We start from the raw sequence: 18,772 nt of genomic DNA, 5'->3' as shown, positions 1-18,772 counted from the left end.
ACAAAGTTATTCTAGAAAAACGTGCCCTCAAACTCTCTGAAACGCTTAGTAGTTGTATTGTACAGGGTTCGAGCAGGGCTCATAATGTCCTATCTCCACATTTCCATTTATCTAATATTCTTCAAAGCTATGCACATTATGTGCTGCAACAACAAAACCATTCAATGCATTCCACTTTTCCACCGTTCTATGTAGAAAACTATTTTCCAATATCCTTCACACACTGCCTCTTCCTACTCTTTCTATGTCCAGGTCTTGCTTGACTACCTATCTTTTCAATGCCATTAACTATTTCATACAATATTATTAGGTCTCCTCTTTCTCCATTATCTTGTATGGTTGGCAGTCCCATTTCCTTCAGCCTTTCTTCATATGTTAGATCCTTTACTTCCAGCACCATCTTTGTGTGTGTGTGTGTGTGTTCGGGCTGTCCTATGTGGGGATTGCCTCTGGAAAAGTGCAATACCAGTGCATAAGCCTATCACTTGGAGAGAGAGAGAGAGAGAGAGAGAGAGAGAGAGTAATTCACCACGGTCGCCTTCTGGTCACCCAGCCAGTTTTCCCCATTACGGAGCGAGCTCAGAGCTCATAGACCAATCTTCGGGTAGGACTGAGACCACATCACACACTACACACACCGGGAAAGCGATTCCACAACCCCTCGAGTTACATCCCGTACCTATTTACTGCTAGGTGAACAGGGACCACACATTAAGAGGCTTGCCCATTTGCCTCGCCGCTTTCCGGCTAACCACTACACTACGCCTGTGTGTGTGTGTGTGTGTGTGTGTGTGCAGGGCTAATGTGGTGTATGTTGCCCTCTGGAAGCTGACCCGCAGCATGTCGTTGCCGCTGCCACTCACCACTACGAGGCTGATGCACAATATTGGCTTTGCGACCTGCCGCAGCCAGGCAGGCAGACAGGGTGTTTGCGAGGCTCTACGCTTCGCTGGCTGATGCATCTGCCGATGTCCTGCAGTGACCAGGCTCTTCTCCACGGCGAGAGGCGTAGCGTTTGTGTTGATGCTCCTCGACTACACCAGCGGCTGCCCCAGCGGCAGAAGTACAGTCAGGGGGGTAGTGCTGGCGAATGTGCTAACGGATGCAGCGTCTCACATTAGGCGTGCGTGTTTGCAGGACAATAAAATTCCACATCGCACCCTTAGCGTCAGCTACCCGTAACACTAATAAGGAGTGCTAACAGAATCTTGGTAAAAATTGAACTTCAAAGGTACATCGACACCTAGGCAAGGCAGAATCTATAGCAGAAGACATTCGCAAAACTATGGATGAAGCCAAAGAAATTTACCAAGATGTGGCTTCGGGCACCTATTTATTATTTCCCATTTATTCTTTACTTCCATTATCTCGCATTCCATTTATCACGAGTTTTCGGGCAACAATTTCGCTCGATAACGGTGTGTGTGTGTGTGTGTGTGTGTGTGTGTAATTCACCACGGTCGTCTGCTGGTCACCCAGCCAGTCTTCCCCATTACGGAGCGAGCTCAGAGCTCATAGACCGATCTTCGGGTAGGACTGAGACCACAACACACACCGGGAAAGTGAGGCCACAACCCCTCGAGTTACATCCCGTACCTATTTACTGCTAGGTGAACAGGGGCCACACATTAAGAGGCTTGCCCATTTGCTTCGCCGCTTACCGGGTGTGTGTGTAATTCACTGTTTGATCTGCTGCAGTCTCTGACGAGACAACCAGACGTTACCCTACGGAACGAGCTCAGAGCTCATTATTTCCGATCTTGGGATAGGTCTGAGACCAGGCACACACCACACACCGGGACAACAAGGTCACAACTCCTCGATTTACATCCCGTACCTACTCACTGCTAGGTGAACAGGGGCTACACGTGAAAGGAGACACATCCAAATATCTCCACCCGGCCGGGGAATCGAACCCTGGTCATCTGGCTTGTGAAGCCAGCGCTCTAACCACTGAGCTACCGGGCTGTGTGTGTGTGTGTGTGTGTGTGTGTGTGTGTGTGTGTGTGTGTATATATATATATATATATATATATATATATATATATATATATATATATATATATATATATATATATATATATATATATATAGAGAGAGAGAGAGAGAGAGAGAGAGAGAGAGAGAGAGAGAGAGAGAGAGAGAGAGAGAGAGAGAGAGCAATACCATTTGTCTACATGACTAAGGGAAAAATAAAAGAAAAAAGATAAAAGTTGCTGCTTAATAATAAACAAACAAATAAATAAATAAATTACAATGTACATATTTCCAATTGTTTCCTGCCACAAGACATGGACGGTCTGGCTTTGCTCTGTTCTCGTCTTCCACACATTGTACACTACTATTAGTAAACAGACAACTGACACCTTTGTTACGAAGCAAGGATATCTGACATCTGTTCTCGTGCATGTATTCTCAAAACGAGTGAGATGAGAAAGGTGGTGGTATTACATACAATTCTTTGGCTCATCTTGTCGGTACTTGAAGGATAAAATCTATCACACTATGAATACCATAGTGCAACACACATTCACAAATAGATGACCAGTGCCACAAAAAAACCGATGTGACAAAATTGAAGTCCAATGAAATTGGACTTCAATACTTCTTAACTTATAGTTAAGAAGTATTACATATTCTTGACGGACTGTTTTGTACTCTTAATGATGGTCTGTCTATGAAAAAGGTTTAGTGATATTGAATTACACAATAAAAATATATATTAATACATTAAATAAAACATGTCATGAACAAATACTATTCTTATTCAAGCACAGAATTTATGACAGTACAGTATTTCTGATATTACAAAATGACATTATTGTTCATCTAATATATAATATATATATATATATATATATATATATATATATATATATATATATATATATATATATATATATATATATATATATATATTACATTACTGCATCACTCCCTAAGTCTTTTCCTTACTCATAGTAAGATATCAACACTCACAGGTACTTTTGTCACAAATTCCCATCTTGCTGCTTCAACTGAACCCATAAGTAGCAGGGACTAGCTTTGAGGTCCTTGAGTAACCTCTGTGTTGGCCCCTCGTGAACCCAGAATTTGATGTTCCAGTTATGTAACATTACACACTGTAATGTTAATGCATTTCTGTAATGTGCTGTGTTCTTGCAAATAATTCTAATGTATTATAGTAATACCATTAAAATTTATGACAATTTCTGGATTTCCATAACAAGTACTGTTCTCCCCTTCAATTATAAAGATTAATTATGTACCAGTTTGTTAAATAGTATTGTTCTTGAAACATGTTCAAACAAATTCCAAAACAATAGGATAGCTATACCTGATCAAATATGATACATAAGATATTTACAATGTAAAATATTTTAAAATTCACTTTTATAAACAGGTAACATCTTAAAGGAACAATACATATTTAATTTCAACAGATGCTACTTAATCAAGTTATATACTGGCAACACAGAGTAAAACAATCTGTGGGTGACTTAATGTTGAAGTGATTTGAAATTATCATAACAATCAAGGACATTCATTTACTAATCACTGTCATCATCTGATGGTGGGGAATCAGGAGGAGTGTCATCTTGATCTTTTGCCATTGCTTTGATGGCTGCAGCAGCTGCCCTCCTGCTGCTACGCATGGGTCGTGGTGACTCCACAAAACTAGGACTAAGGCAGCCAGCACTACTCCTGCTGGCACTGGTTCTTGGTGATGGGCATTCATCATCCTCTGTCTTTCTAACTTTTGTTGTCTTCTTTCGAGTTGCCTTCCTCACAGACTTTCTTTTTCTTTCCTTAACACTGCCAGAATTGCTTGCAGACTCTTCCTCAGAAGTTTTTGAATCAACTTCATCAATCAATATTGCTGAGTCGTGACTAATTTCCTCAGATTCCCCAGAAGTCTCTTGTTCTTTATACTCTGCTATTTCTGCTACTGTTCTGGAACTTCTAGCAACTTTTCTTTCAGAGGGATACTCAAGTGGAAAGGCTTCATCCTTAACATCTTTACTTTCAAGGAAATCATGACCCTCATATGAATGAAAATCATGATCTTGTGAATCCTTATTAGTGTATAATTCTTTTCCATGAACCTCTATAGTTTGACTACATGAAGGTCCTTCAGCAGCTTGTGGTTCCTTCTGATCCTTCTCAACATAAAATTCACAGGTGTCTTCCTTTGTGGATTCAGCTTTTCTTTGTGGTGTCCCACACAAATCTTCTTGTGCATCTATCATATTTTCAGCTGAAACTGAAAGAGGAAGATTCTCTGTCTTCAATATGGTTGTTTCAGAGGCATCAACATTTTGTGTACAAGTGGAATCACTTGATGGTGAATAGAAGTCGGAAATATCCATGCTTTCAAAACCTTTGGGAAAATTTACAAACTGTAGAGGACTTCTGCATTTAATAATTGGACTTTTAGGTTCTTCATTTATGTCAATACCAAGATTCAGATCTTTTTCATTCATAATAGTACTGCATTCATTACTGTCTTCTGGAGTTTCCTTTAAACTGCTGGAAACATCACTGTCTTGCTCTTCCAATAAACATACTTTGGAAAAAGAGCCTTTCTCAGAGTCTTGGCTATCACATTCAGTGTTGCTAGCTGATGGTGTATTAACAGACGATGTAGTATCTATAATTGAAGGGTCTTCTAGTATAGGTATCTGATACTTGTCATCTTTGCCATGGACCAGACTTCCTTCACCCACCACATAACACTCAATATTGTCTTTAATAGGTTCTTTTAAACACATTTCCTCATCAGGCAAACATTCTCTAGAAGCAGAGTCTTTATCAGACTCTTGGCCATCACAAACACTGTCAGTTTTTTCCTTGAAATTTATTTTGTCACCAGGCAAACATTCCTTAGATGCAAAGTCTGTATCAGACTCTTGGCCATCACAAACACTGTCAGTTTTTTCCTTGAAACTTATTCCCTCATCAGGCAAACATTCTTTAGAAGCAGAGTCTTTATCAGACTCTTGGCCGTCACAAACACTGTCAGTTTTTTCCTTGAAACTCATTTCATCAAGCAAACATTCCTTAGGAGCAGAGCCTTTATCAGACTCTTGGCTTTCATATACACCTTCAACAGTTTTCTCTAAACTTAACAGTTCACTGGACAAACATTCTTTGGAAACAGAGGCTTCATCAGAGTCTTGACTATCACATACACTGTTGGTAGTATTCTTTAGGTTCACTTCTTCCTCACCCAGTTCTTTGAAAGTAGAGTCTTTATAAGAGTCTTGACTATCACACACAGTGCTATCAACTTGCATTTCACTGTCATGTGATATTGTTTCATTTTCACCATCATGCTTGTCAGGCAGGGGTGTACAAGAAACATCTTTATCAATGGTATTAGACACTTGGTTTTCATCAGATGTATTCATGGTCAAACATTGGTTGGAAGAGTCTTCTTTGTCATCTATATTACTTGAAACAATTGTTTTTGAATTAATCAACTCACTGTTGTCCACACAACTAATTGATGGCAATAAATCTGAACCAACAATTCCATCTTTAGAAGAGAGAGCAGCCTTATCTGTGTGGGAAAGAGAGCTAGCATCTGATGACATGGCTGTGTTTTTAGCGTCAAGTTGCTCAGGAAGATAAGCACCAGAACTTTCTTCATCACTAGATTTGGAATCTGATTCTTTACTTTTTCCATCTACTGTAGAAAATTCATTTGAAGAATCCTTTATGTAGATATTCTGCACAATTTCTGAAGTTTTATCTTCTAAAGAATTAACTTCACCCTTAAAGGAAAGTAAGTTCAATGAAGAACCACTTTTATTTACAATTTTAGAACTAGAGGAGCTTTTGGGAGAAAGCAAAGCCTTTTCTTGACTTGTGTTTATTTTCAGGTTGGATAGCATTAACTCTGAATCTCCTCTAGTTAATCCCAAATCCTTCATGACATCCGTGTTAGATGTACCCATGATGGACTGGTCCTTTTCATCTGGCATGCTTTCTGTACCAGGTGGGGGAGGTGTCAACTCTCTTTCCTTATGGCTTTGCAGCTGCTTGTCCATCTGTTGCATCTTTGGTACTGCTAGAGATCTCATTAATGAATTTTGTAATATTTTACCAGAAAATGAAGGAGGAGCTCCTTTACTACTGCTACACTGAGAACCTGATTCTGAGTGAAGTCTCTGCCTATTTATTTTCTCTGCTTTATCTTTACTGTGGCCTGACAAATGAGAAAAGTGATCAACATCTTCAACATTATATTCATCTTCAGTCCCAGGTGGAGCAGGAATATTTGCATCCTTGTTCTTCATAATTTTACAAAGTGTTGCTTTCTTGGGAATGAACTCCTGAGGTCCAAAAACAGGTAAGGGATTTCCAGAATTAATATTCTCATCAAATTCACGATTTAACAAAGAGTCAGTTCCTTCTGTGCCTGGAGGAGGAGGTTCATCTGAGCTCAAGGGAGTGGGGAGAATCCCAACTGCAGGTGGGAGTGGGATATCTGGATGCACAACGATTCCTGAAGGTGGATAAACTTCCTCTATTCCTTCTTCTATCTTTCCCTCATCTAATGGTATGTTTTCTATTTCCATATCTTCTGGCTGGTATACATCTTCTGTTTCCTGTTGTAATGGCAGTGCAGACACCTCAGTTGGTGTTTTGAAGCCAGGGAGAGGGATATTTAGGAGATCCAAGGCTTCAATAGTTGCAGCTGCTGCACCATCTGAGGAGTCTTCATCACCTGCCTCAAGAGGATCATACAATGCTGAGCCACTTGAGTCCTTTTTGTCACTAGTACTCCATGTTTTAGCACCAGTGATTGGAGGAGGAGGTACAGTAGGATCATAAGGTGGAATAAAATCTTCTTTAATATTCACTGAAGGTAGTGGTAGTTTCCTGTCATCTACTTCCTTTGGTACAGTTGGCTGTGTTTGTTCTACTGCTGTGTTCACATGATCATCATCATCTATTGTACAGCTGGGTAATGGTATCTTCAACTTTTCAGATGAAACATCTTCTTTTGTGTCTTTTTTTCCCTTTGATACCTCTTCAGGTGGAGTATTTTGTTGTGATTTGCTTTTTGATATCCCTGCTTTTCTTTTCAAGAATGGCATTTTTCCAATTAATGGAAGTTTTGTACTAGCTGTCTTTCGGTCTGTATCTCTGTCTCTTGATCCATCTTCTTTCTGCTTTGTTTCCACTTTGTCCTCAATAGCAGGTTTGTCACTAACTTTAACATTGACCTCACCATTATCTTCATCATTATGTTCACTATCCACAAGTTCACTTTTCTGTGTCTCAACTTTTGAATCTTTAACACCACTGGTCTTCTTAGAACTATCATTATTCACTGGGAGACACTCCTTTTCTTTTGAATGTCTGCTAGTACTACTAGGAGAAGAATGGGAGGTGGAGGGCTTTTTGTCAGTGGAATATCTTGGTCCACGGGAGGCAACTCTGATACTGCTACAAGCTTTGACAGGGTCATCTCTACTGTCAGAAGTTCGATCCTCTTTACTTTCCTTATCAAGCTTTTCTTTTATCTGTTTGAGCAACTTATTTTCTACTGATGTCTTCTCATTTAAACCTAATTCTGTCTCCATTTTCTTACGTTCTTCATCTATCTTGTATTTTGCATATGCTGTTGTTTTAGCCTTTAAGAATGTGGATTCAAACAAAGGATTCTGTGCTCGATGAACCTGAAATTCATCAACATACAACAAATTAAACATCACATTGTCCAAATACATATTCAGAAGCTTGTAATACAGACTCTAAACTATTCTCCTTATTCATATGCATTATTAGCCATGTTCTATAACCAATAACTTCACTACATGGTTTTGCATTGCAACCTGCCTGATGGATATCAATGTTGTCTTTGCTGAAGGCTTGCACAAGCTTTGATCATGATAACAGATTTTAATCCATGTTCACATGCTTTGGGTATGTATGTCTCTAAATCTTGAAGTAAAACATGAATAAAATATAAAATTACTCCAACTCTTAATGAGAGAGAGAGAGAGAGAGAGAGAGAGAGAGAGAGAGAGAGAGAGAGAGAGAGAGAGAGAGAGAGAGAGAGAGAGAGAGAGAGAGAGAGAGAGAGAGAGAGAGAGAGAGAGAGAGAGAGAGAGAGAGAGAGAGAGAATTTTACTTACTTTGTATTTTGAGATATGCATCTTTGACTCCGGATGCCTTAAGGCTTCACCTCTGTCCCTTAAGAATGCATCGCAGAGAGAACAGTAATAACACGGGAGAGAATGTAGGAATTCAAGTCCTGAAAAATTAGCATAATGTAAATTGCAAATTCTTTTTTATTCATATACATAATCATGAAATAATATTTATCAATATAAGCTTCACTTTTGAAAAAAGGAAGGAAAAACAGCTCCTTCTACCTGCTCTATCTGTCTCTGATGCCTTGGTGCCTCAGGAAGCATCCCTTAAAGGGGTGGTTAACAGAAGAGCCTCCACTTCTTCCTATCCAAACTTTCCCTTCTTGCTTCTTTACTCTCCTATAAGCATCTTCAATTTTGCTCAAAAGAACCTTTCTTTATAAACTCTTCATCTTCATCCTTTCAATATAGCCCTAACATCTCAGTGTATTCCTTTCACTCGTTTCACCACTCAACAATTAGCACCATGTGCACAGGTACATACACCACATCTATCATACCCTTCCTCATAGCTCTCACTCTCTCATCTTGTCATTCCACAAGCTCCTCTCAGATAACTTCTCATACTTCAGACTATTGAGTGCCTCATCACATGTCTAGGACTCTGCTCCATTCATCAAAGTTGCCTACAGAATAGTATTCCTCAAACCTCTCTTTATATTCATAGATAAAATTCTCTTCATGACTCCTCCAAGCCATCTTGTGACATTCAAATGCTTGCAGATACAAATCTCATTTATCTCATCCATTCTCTTTATCCTCCCAAAAATTCCTATCTCACATCTGCCTACAGCTGGCATATTCACACTAATAATCCCCTTTCAGAAGGAACCACTTAGCAATGCTTTGTGGCCTGTGAGTATTGTTTTGGCAGCACTATTCATGTACATCAATAGTACTACTAAAAACACACATTTGATGCTCTACTTAGAGCCATGTTGTATGAGTCGTGTATGAGCAACACGACAGTCACATGCAAACACTGCTAAAATAGTGATACAGCTGCAGCTACAGATGAAAGTTACAAATGAGTGCCAGGTAATGACAAGCAGAGTGACTTTTTGTTGTGTTGAAGGCAATTACATCCGCAGTATTACTTTTATGGTCATGGCTTAGTGTGCAAGCATCAATATCACTCCAGTAGTGGTGCTAAGAAGTGAAAGGGGCCTAAGGAATCCTAAAATCACACAACTTCACTTCTCTCCTCTCAAACACTATTACCTTATTTTTCCCAACATTCACCTTCAGTTTTCATATTCTTATTTATTTTTTTTTTATCTATACCATGTATATTTCTTTAGTTTCGTCTCATTCTCTGCTAGTAAACAATGCTATTTGTAAAGGGATATGTTAGTGCAAGGCAGACATGGACATGATTATGATTACTAATCAAAGAATAATAATCCATGGCTGTGATTACATAATCATAATCAAATAGCATTAAATTTATGTAATCATAATCAATCATAATCAAAATTTCTTTTATAATAATAATGTGATTATTGTGACTATCTACATATTTGTAATTTCCATAAAACACTTTACTTTCAAGTCAAAGTATGTTCTGAAAGCATTGGCACCATCTCATGTTTTTACTTGCATTCTCTTCTACCATGATATAGGGTAAGGTATGGTGTGGTGGATCAATGGTGCAAAGTGAACCACTGGGTTTCCCATCAAAACCATTGATACGAAATTTCAAACAGCAGCTGCAATATCTTTTGGTAACATAATGTAAATCGCCCACCAGCTCTGGTACTGCAAGAAAACTATTTTAACTGAAGGGATCTAACTTGAGACTTTTATAATACTTGAAATTTAGATACCTTTGTAGTTATATCAAGTTTTGTGGTGATAATTTCTAAAGAACAGTGGTAATATTGTTAATATAAGCAAGGATGGTGTGAGAAATGAGAATGCCTAGCCACAGGGCTACATATTATCATTTAAATGAGTCATTTGAATATCGATCGTGGAACTGGTTACAAATATATGTGCTTACCTAGTTGTGAGATACAGGAAAAGAGCCACACTAGACTCGTGCTGCTCTGCCTCCTGATCCATTTCTATCAAAATTTTGCTTAAATTTATGTACAGTCTTTGCACACACCATTTACTCATAAAGTTTGTTCCACGCTGCTATACATCTATGAGGAAAGCTGTATTTCTTTGCATCTCTTGTGCAATCATTCATTTTCAGTTTCCTTCCATATGCTCTGGTGCTCCTCATATCAAGTTTGATGAGATCATCTCTGTCCAGCTTCTCTATCCCTTCCAATATCCTATATAGTGCTATCATATCACCTCTCTCCCTCCTTTCCTCCAGTGTAGTTAATCCCAGTTTTTCCAACCTCTCTTCACAATTATATTCAGTTAAATGTGTAAGGATTTTTGTTGCAGCTTTCTGGATTCCTTCCAGCTTCCTGATGCCTTTTTTTAGATTTGATGAACACACTAATACTGCATACTCCAAATGCAGATGTATCATTGTTATTAACTTTTTCATATTTTCATCGATGTATGTAAATGTTGCTCTTTTCTCCTAGCACTCTTTCCAAACTCCCATCATTAGTTAGTATGTGATTTAAAAAGTTTTATATATTACTGTGCACAAATATGTAAAAGTGTAACTAATGTATAAAATTTGCTACCTATTTTTTAGGTATAGTACCATACTTAACCATTGCTTTTTAAAATCAGTGAAATGTGATTATAATTACAATCTAATCATAATCAAGCACAAAAAGAAAAAAAATAATCATAATAAAAAAACAGCAAAACTTGAGTAATCATAATCAAATCCTAATCAGAAAAATGAAAAAAAAAAAAAACAATCATAATTTAATCACAATCAAAATAGCATTCCAGACCATAATCAAAATCAAATCCTAATCATTTTCATAATCATGCCCATGTCTGGTGCAAGAGTTTACAAAATTTTTCTTGTTAAGAATCCGAGTTACATAACCATCTATCCGAACCTCAAGTAATCTGACACTGAACAGAATGTTAATTCAGTGACTGACACTAACTCAATATGCAATATTACTGCAAAGGATATTATTAGATCAGCCATCTAAGTATCTCCTAGAATGTTACTTTGGTGCCTGACCCTAACTTAATACACAATGATACTGCAAAAGATATTATTTGATTGAACATCTTATTACCAATGGAAATCTCGTGAATCTCTGGGGTTCACAAACCCCAGGTAGAGAACCACTGTGCTGGTGCTACTAATACTTCTGACTTTTAGCTTTCATCTCCATTATACAGCCATCCATAAAGTATATCAAATAACAGAAACATCACACACTCAGATTTGCTCTTACAGTAAAACTTTCACTAGCTCTTCATTTATTCTCATAAACACATCCCTATAAAAAGTCTGAATTTCTTCCATTTGTCATATACCATAGATCTTAATAACTCAAAGCGGCTCCCTATCCAACCTATCATATACTATCTCTAGATACATGAATGTTGCATACAACTTATCACCTTTTCTTGAGTATTCCTCCATCAGAGCAAAAATCTGAACCACACAACCATTTCCCTTCCGTAAATCCTCCCGTCTCCCATACTGATCTTCACTTCAATCAATATCATCAGTCTCTCACTCAGCATTCACCCACAGACTCTTCTTGGCACACTAAATAAATATATGCCCCCTATCTCACTATCACTATTGCTATATTTTGATTATTACAATATCAATTTTTAGAGAGAGGTACAATAACTGGCTTTCTCCACCATAATGGTATATTAACTGCCTCCATGACAGTTCACATTTTATAAGCCTAGTGCATTACGATTTTACCTCCATACCTTAACAGCATATCTATGTTTCATAACATACTCTAATCTGTTTCATTATTTGGGACTTTTCAGAGTAACATGAATAAAACAAACAATTACCTTGTATAGGAACAGTCAAAACCTGAGCATTGGGTGGCTTTGGATCCTTTTCTTCCCTTGGAGCCTTGGAGAGCCATGACCTCCGATCATTCTGGAGGTGCAGTGGATGGAAAACAAAAGTAAATTATCAACTATATATTACTTATGACATTTTTGTAACATTACACCATTCAACAGCTTTTGTCCATCCAGTTTTATAGTCCTGCTCTCATGCCCAAACCACCAATTCTATTTTGTACATACATCTTCCCTGTGACCTTATATTCTTCCCACAAAATAGTAATACAACCTTCAAAATTTATTGTGCTTATCACCTCTACCATTCTGCCATTTGTTACTGCACTTTTAAGAAATATGCAAAGCATTCCATATACATTCTCAGCGTGCTCTATAAGCACCTCTCAAATAACTTATCACCACTGCCTGAACCTTAGAGATCTGCCCTTCACTTGCCATTCATCTCTCAATTGCATGCATCAGTGCTGGAACTCTCATGTCATCATCCTAAAGCTCCTATACAATATGCTCTTTGTAATGTTTTCTGCTGCATTTCTTTCTCCACTTTTCAGTGATAGCATGAGACCGAACCCAGGCATTAGAAGCTATTTATCTTTTGCATTTCTTGCCAATTTAAATGAATTTTACTAGTAAGTTACTTTTACTGCTACTGCTACTACTACTACCACTACCACTACTACTACTACTACTACAGCTAATAACAATAACGATAACAACAACAACAACAACAACAACAACAATAATAATAATAATAATAATAATAATAATAATAATAATAATAATAATAATAATAATAATAATAATAAGAAGAAGAAGAAGAAGAAGTAGTAGTTCAAATGTATAATAGGAAGGTGTTTTTTACAATAGCTTACCTTAACCCTTGTCAGATGTGAGTCTGTCATCAAATGATTTACATAGTCAGGAGCAGTTTCACAGAACAAACTGCACAGCTTACACCAATGCATTCCTTGGTCTGTGTAGCGAATATATGTCCTCTGGGCCTCATGAGGGGCATACTGCACTGAAGAATCCAGGTTTTTGGGAGTCTGATACTGAGATGTTGCACCCGCTGGCTTCTTACCTACTTCTATCATACTCTTAACAGCACGTTTCCTTGGAGGCGAGGCACTTTGCTTCACCTCAGGAGGAGGTACGGGCTTTGGAGCTTCTCTGAATACACTGGAACTAGGTGATCTTGACCTCTTGTGCCTGACTGACTTGGGAGATCGGGAATTCCTACTGTCCCTATCTCTTGGCATGTGCTCAACCTCTGATGGGCCATGTTTTAAATATGATGGAGATGGAGATCTACTATTTTTCTGATAGGGAGATTTTGATACCCTGTAGATGTCAGATCTTTCAGTGGATTTAATCATTTTCTTGGAAATTCTTTCTTTTTCAGTAAAATACTGTGATTTCTTGTGTGCTTCTGCTGACACATGAGGGCTCTCTGACCTCTCCTTTGATAATGAAGTCTTTTGCTTGAAGTTTCCTCTTTTAGATTCAATGTCTTGGTTGACATTTTTTATAATTTTATTTATGTTTTCAATCTGCTTTCCTATTTCTTGTGTGAGGAAAGAATTTTCTTCTAAGATACTTGATAGACTTGCTTTACTTCCTTTGTGATTGCTTATTATATCTTCACGTTGATTGCTCATAATTTTCTTCTGTTCAAACAACAGTTTGACTCTTTTTATGAGGCTCTCTTTTTTGAAAAACAACATTTCAACTTCATCATTTTCTTTTTCATTTTCATGTGACAACTTTTTATCATCTTTGCTATCATCAGAGTCACTGGAATCATCTTCATCCTCAGAAGAGCCTTTCTTTCGTTTTGTTTTCTTTTCTTTGCGACGCTTGCGTTTTGATCTTTTTGGACTTTCAGATGATTTTTGTGGAGTCTGTTCCTGTGAAACTTTTTTGGGAGCAGTAGCTCCTTCTTTTGGGGAATGGTACAGTTCCTTCTCACTCATTGCATCCCTAATGAGGTTGGCTGAGCAAGATGGCAACATGCTTGTATCCAGTGCACCTTGATCTGCAGATGACACATTTGGCTTGACTGGTTGATTGATGGTGTGTGAGATTACTGATGGAATGCTAGAGGGAATTGACTGCACTACAGATGGAATACTAGAGGGAATAGACTGTGCACTTGGGAAAAGCACATCTGTCTGCTGAATCATTCTTCCCTCTTTACTTTCCTGGGATATTTCTGTTACTTTATGTGAATTTCTGTGTATGCTCTGAGGCTCTGACAAAGGTAGAGCAAAAGGTATGCTGGGAGATACATCACAAGATGGTCCAGCAGTCATGGTAGTTCTTGTTGGAGCAGCTGATCGCTGGACCTCACTTTTGTCCTTCCTGCAATGCACATTATCAATTAAAAGATTGATGTTATGCATTATACTGCCAGCCAAAGATCTATATGATAAATAAAAATAACTTTAAAAAGACTGCCTTTTATATTCTGAAACTACAACCTGTCTTCTTTTACCTATCTTCAGAAAAAAAAAAAAAATAAATAAATAAATAAATAAAAATAAATAAATAAATAAATAAATAAATAAATAAATAAATATATATATATATATATATATATATATATATATATATATATATATATATATATATATATATATATATATATATATATATATATATATATATATATATATATATATATATATATATATATATATATATATATATATATATATATATATATATATATATATATATATATATATATATATATATATATATATATATATATATATATATATATATATATATATATATATATATATATATATATATATATATATATATATATATATATATATATATATATATATATATATATATATATATATATATATATATATATATATATATATATATATATATATATATATATATATATATATATATATATATATATATATATATATATAACAAGAAAGACATTATTTTTACTCTTATTCTTGTGAATCCAGTCAGGCAGTACTTAAGAGTAACATATACACATGCTGTATATATCCAGGGTATGTTCCTGCTAAATAATACAAAAATAATTACTTCAAGACAAATATGGAAACATCAAACAAGCTATTTTTTTCACCATAAGCAAATATAAAAGAATTTCTCGATTTATGTGAGGGATACATTCCTGAAGGGGTCACGTAATGTAAAAATCACGTCAAGTGAACATGATTACTGAACTAAACTGTACACAGTTAGAGGTTCATATATATATATATATATATATATATATATATATATATATATATATATATATATATATATATATATATATATATATATATATATATATATATATATACTATACAGCGCAAATTAATTAAGCCGCGATGTGACCGAGAGCATTGCATTAGTTGCAATTATCGTACATCTGGCATTTAATTAAGACAATTTGCAAATCAATGAAGTATGCCCCATAGATAAATCAGTTGCATGTTGTATGGTGTGGCAGCAACACGCACTGATCTCCAGGATTTGAAATTTCCCGTAATTGAGCTTTACATTTCGGATGGTGTCATCGCTCACCAGGAAATGGGATGTAAGCCAGACTTGAGCCAGGTGACTGTCACCCGTATTCATACCTTACACAAAGCTCATTATAGCACAAAAGAAATTGAGGATGCAACAGGAGTGTCGTCAAGGAGCGTGAAGCGGTGGGTGAAAAAGTGCCGCGAGTGTCCCGATGAAGTGATACCCGTTCATTCAAAACGGCCAGGAAAAGCTAGAAAAGTTAGTAAGCGCACATTAAATGTTATCAAGAGGCAACTGATGAGTCATCCTACAAACACAGCTCATGACATTAAACAAAGTAACACAGACTTCCTACAAAATGTGTCATTGAGGAGTGTCTCCCATTATATCCATGAATACTTGGACCTGCCATCGCGCCGTGCAGCACGCAAACCTTTACTAACAGCTCGCCACAAAAAGAACCGCGTCACATTCGCTAAAAATTGTTTGTCGTTGCCACTAGACAAGATTCAAAGTATTCTGTGGTCAGACGAGAGTACTTTCACTGTCACAGGAACACCTTGCAGATATGTTCGTAAACCAAGGGGTGCTGATTGCTATGATCCACGCTACACGGTAAAGTCTCTAAAGCACCCCCCTCCCTCATGGCGTGGGGTGCTTTTTCATACCATGGTGTTGGGAAGCTGGTGTTCTTTGAAAAGGGCATTAGAGTAAACACAGAAAAATATCTAGATTTGTTGTTTGACAACTTGGAAGACTGTTTTGACACTTGCCGTGCAACGGTTTTCATGTAAGATGGCGCTCCATGCCATACTAGTTATCCTGTAAAAGAGTGGTTAGACAATTGTGCCATAGAATATATCCGTGACTGGCCAGCAAACAGCCCAGACTTAAATCCAATTGAAAATCTTTGGTCAATAGTGAAAAAAGAACTTCGTGAGAAGGACACTAGCACTGTAGCGAAACTCAGGTCTGTGATCACAAGTGTGTGGGAAAACCTCAGTGAAGAGGTTATTCACAAACTTGTGGACTCTGTACCACAACTACTGCAGGAGTGTATAAAGAAGAAAGGAAACAACTAAATACTAGTAGGTGGTAAGTTGTTATTTACTTTTTTTCAGTAGTTTTCTGTTGTGCAAGAGTTGAAATGTTTACATGTTATTGTAGTTGATGCGTCTTGGCCTAATTCAATTGCGCAGACTGTGTGTGGTGTGTGTGTGTATATATATATATATATATATATATATATATATATATATATATATATATATATATATATATATATATATACATTGGTGCCTCGCAATAATGAACTTTGCAGTAATGGATTTTGCTCCGTAACAGAATAAGACTTCTTTATGAAAAAGTTCATACGACACTTTTGCACAGAGCCTTCTGCCCATCCTCCTCGTATGAACTTTTTCATAAAGAAGTCTTATTCTTAAAGAAATTTTTCTCAGATAACGGATTTACAACTGATTTGTTCAATAACATTACTCGTAAATTCCTAAATAATCAGTATCAACCTAAACTACTTATCCCCACAGTCAACAAGGAAACTATACATGTAAGACTCCCTTATCTAGGTCTAGTCACTTCGAAAATACAGTCATGTCTCTCGGATAACTTCCAGAAATTCTATCCCCAAATTGATTTTAGGTTCATTCCAGTTAATCATTTTAGAATCAGTTCATTTTCTAACTTCAAGGACTGCCTGCCGACTGAGTTGCGCTTGTCCATCATTTATAAGTTCACATGTCCCAGTTGCCAAGCTGGGTATATTGGAAGCACAATTCGAGCTTTAAAGGTTCGTGTGGACGAGCACAAGGGACAGTCGAGCAGAATGGGCAGTAGAAGTCACAACCCCCCTCCCATTCAGCTATGAGAGATCACTCTGAGGTTTGTGGTGTCCCTCTTAAAACTGAACACTTTAAAATAATAGACAGTAGTAACAATTCACATCTCAGAATACTGGAATCCTTACATATCAAAACTAATTCTTCACAACTAAATAATATGACTTCCGCTGTTCCCTTGCATATTGTACAGATTTTTTCAAACTTGTATTTTATGTATAATTTTTTATTGTGTGTATTAGAATTTTAGTGTATTTTATCTTATTACTTTTAGACCACTGATGATGACATACTGAGATGTCGAAACGTCTAATATAAAGATGAAATGAAGAAAATGGTTAGAAAATAAAGATGTTTGTGTCAACGCTGGTTATTCTGTTTCTTACAAAACTTGTAATAAGGTAGAGAACACCGACTGCTTGGTTGTGGGGTCACCAGAGTGATACTCGTGATGAAATGGGGTTTCGGGCTGGTTGGACTTCCAACTTGCCCGTGTGAATTGGTGTTATGCATTTCTGTTTGAATGTTGTTAGGCAAGGGAGGATAATGACACTGCCACACATACATACATACATACATACATACATACACACACACACACACACACACACACACACACACACACACACACACACACACACACACACACACACACACACACACACAGCCCGGTAGCTCAGTGGTTAGAGCACTGGCTTCACAAGCCTGAGGACCGGGGTTCGATTCCCTGGCCGGGTGGAGATATTTGGGTGTGTCTCCTTTCACGTAGCCCTGTTCACCTAGCAGTGAGTAGGTACGGGATGTAAATCGAGGAGTTGTGACCTTGTTGTCCCGGTGTGTGGTGTGTGCCTGGTCTCAGACCTATCCGAAGATCGGAAATAATGAGCTCTGAGCTCGTTCCGTAGGGTAACGTCTGGCTGTCTCGTCAGAGACTGCAGCAGATCAAACAGTGAAATTACACACACACACACACACACACACACACACACACACACACACACACACACACACACACACACATCGTCGATGGCGGAGGTGGTCGCTGAGCTCCAGAGCAATCATCTATAATTCTACAGTTACCTAAGAGTAACCAAGGTGGGAAAGGAGCTGGTAATGTTTGTCCCGTCTCCATATAGTCATGTTAACTGTTGATTAGCAAAATAATGTCCAGTGAAGGTAAATATAAACTGTAGCCTGCGTTTGAGCCATCAGCTGGTTTGTTTACGTCTGCGCAACATGGCGGCCGTGAACTCGAAAGAGGAATCAGACTTCACAGGGTTTCAAGGAATAATGGAGAAG

At 37.3% G+C, this 18,772-nt stretch overlaps 1 protein-coding gene across 4 annotated transcripts in view; it reads right to left on the bottom strand.

Moving 5' to 3' along the window:
• Positions 1 to 2,207: 2,207 nt before the first annotated feature.
• The window catches only part of LOC123519863, a 36,326-nt gene continuing 19,761 nt past the window's right edge, over positions 2,208 to 18,772 (bottom strand). For all 4 annotated transcript variants that reach the window (XM_045281454.1, XM_045281457.1, XM_045281455.1 and 1 more), the window contains exons 5-8: positions 12,977 to 14,465; positions 12,087 to 12,177; positions 8,151 to 8,269; positions 2,208 to 7,691 (exon numbers count right to left, since the gene is read on the bottom strand). In XM_045281454.1, coding sequence (XP_045137389.1) covers positions 3,552 to 7,691; positions 8,151 to 8,269; positions 12,087 to 12,177; positions 12,977 to 14,465 — 5,839 coding nt within the window. In that variant the 3' untranslated portion in view covers positions 2,208 to 3,551. The remainder of the gene's footprint in view (positions 7,692 to 8,150; positions 8,270 to 12,086; positions 12,178 to 12,976; positions 14,466 to 18,772) is intronic.

This window comes from Portunus trituberculatus, chromosome 46 (genome assembly GCF_017591435.1).
Source record: "Portunus trituberculatus isolate SZX2019 chromosome 46, ASM1759143v1, whole genome shotgun sequence".
In the NCBI taxonomy this organism is placed as follows: domain Eukaryota; kingdom Metazoa; phylum Arthropoda; class Malacostraca; order Decapoda; family Portunidae; genus Portunus; species Portunus trituberculatus.
This window is presented reverse-complemented; position numbering and strand designations above follow the sequence as displayed.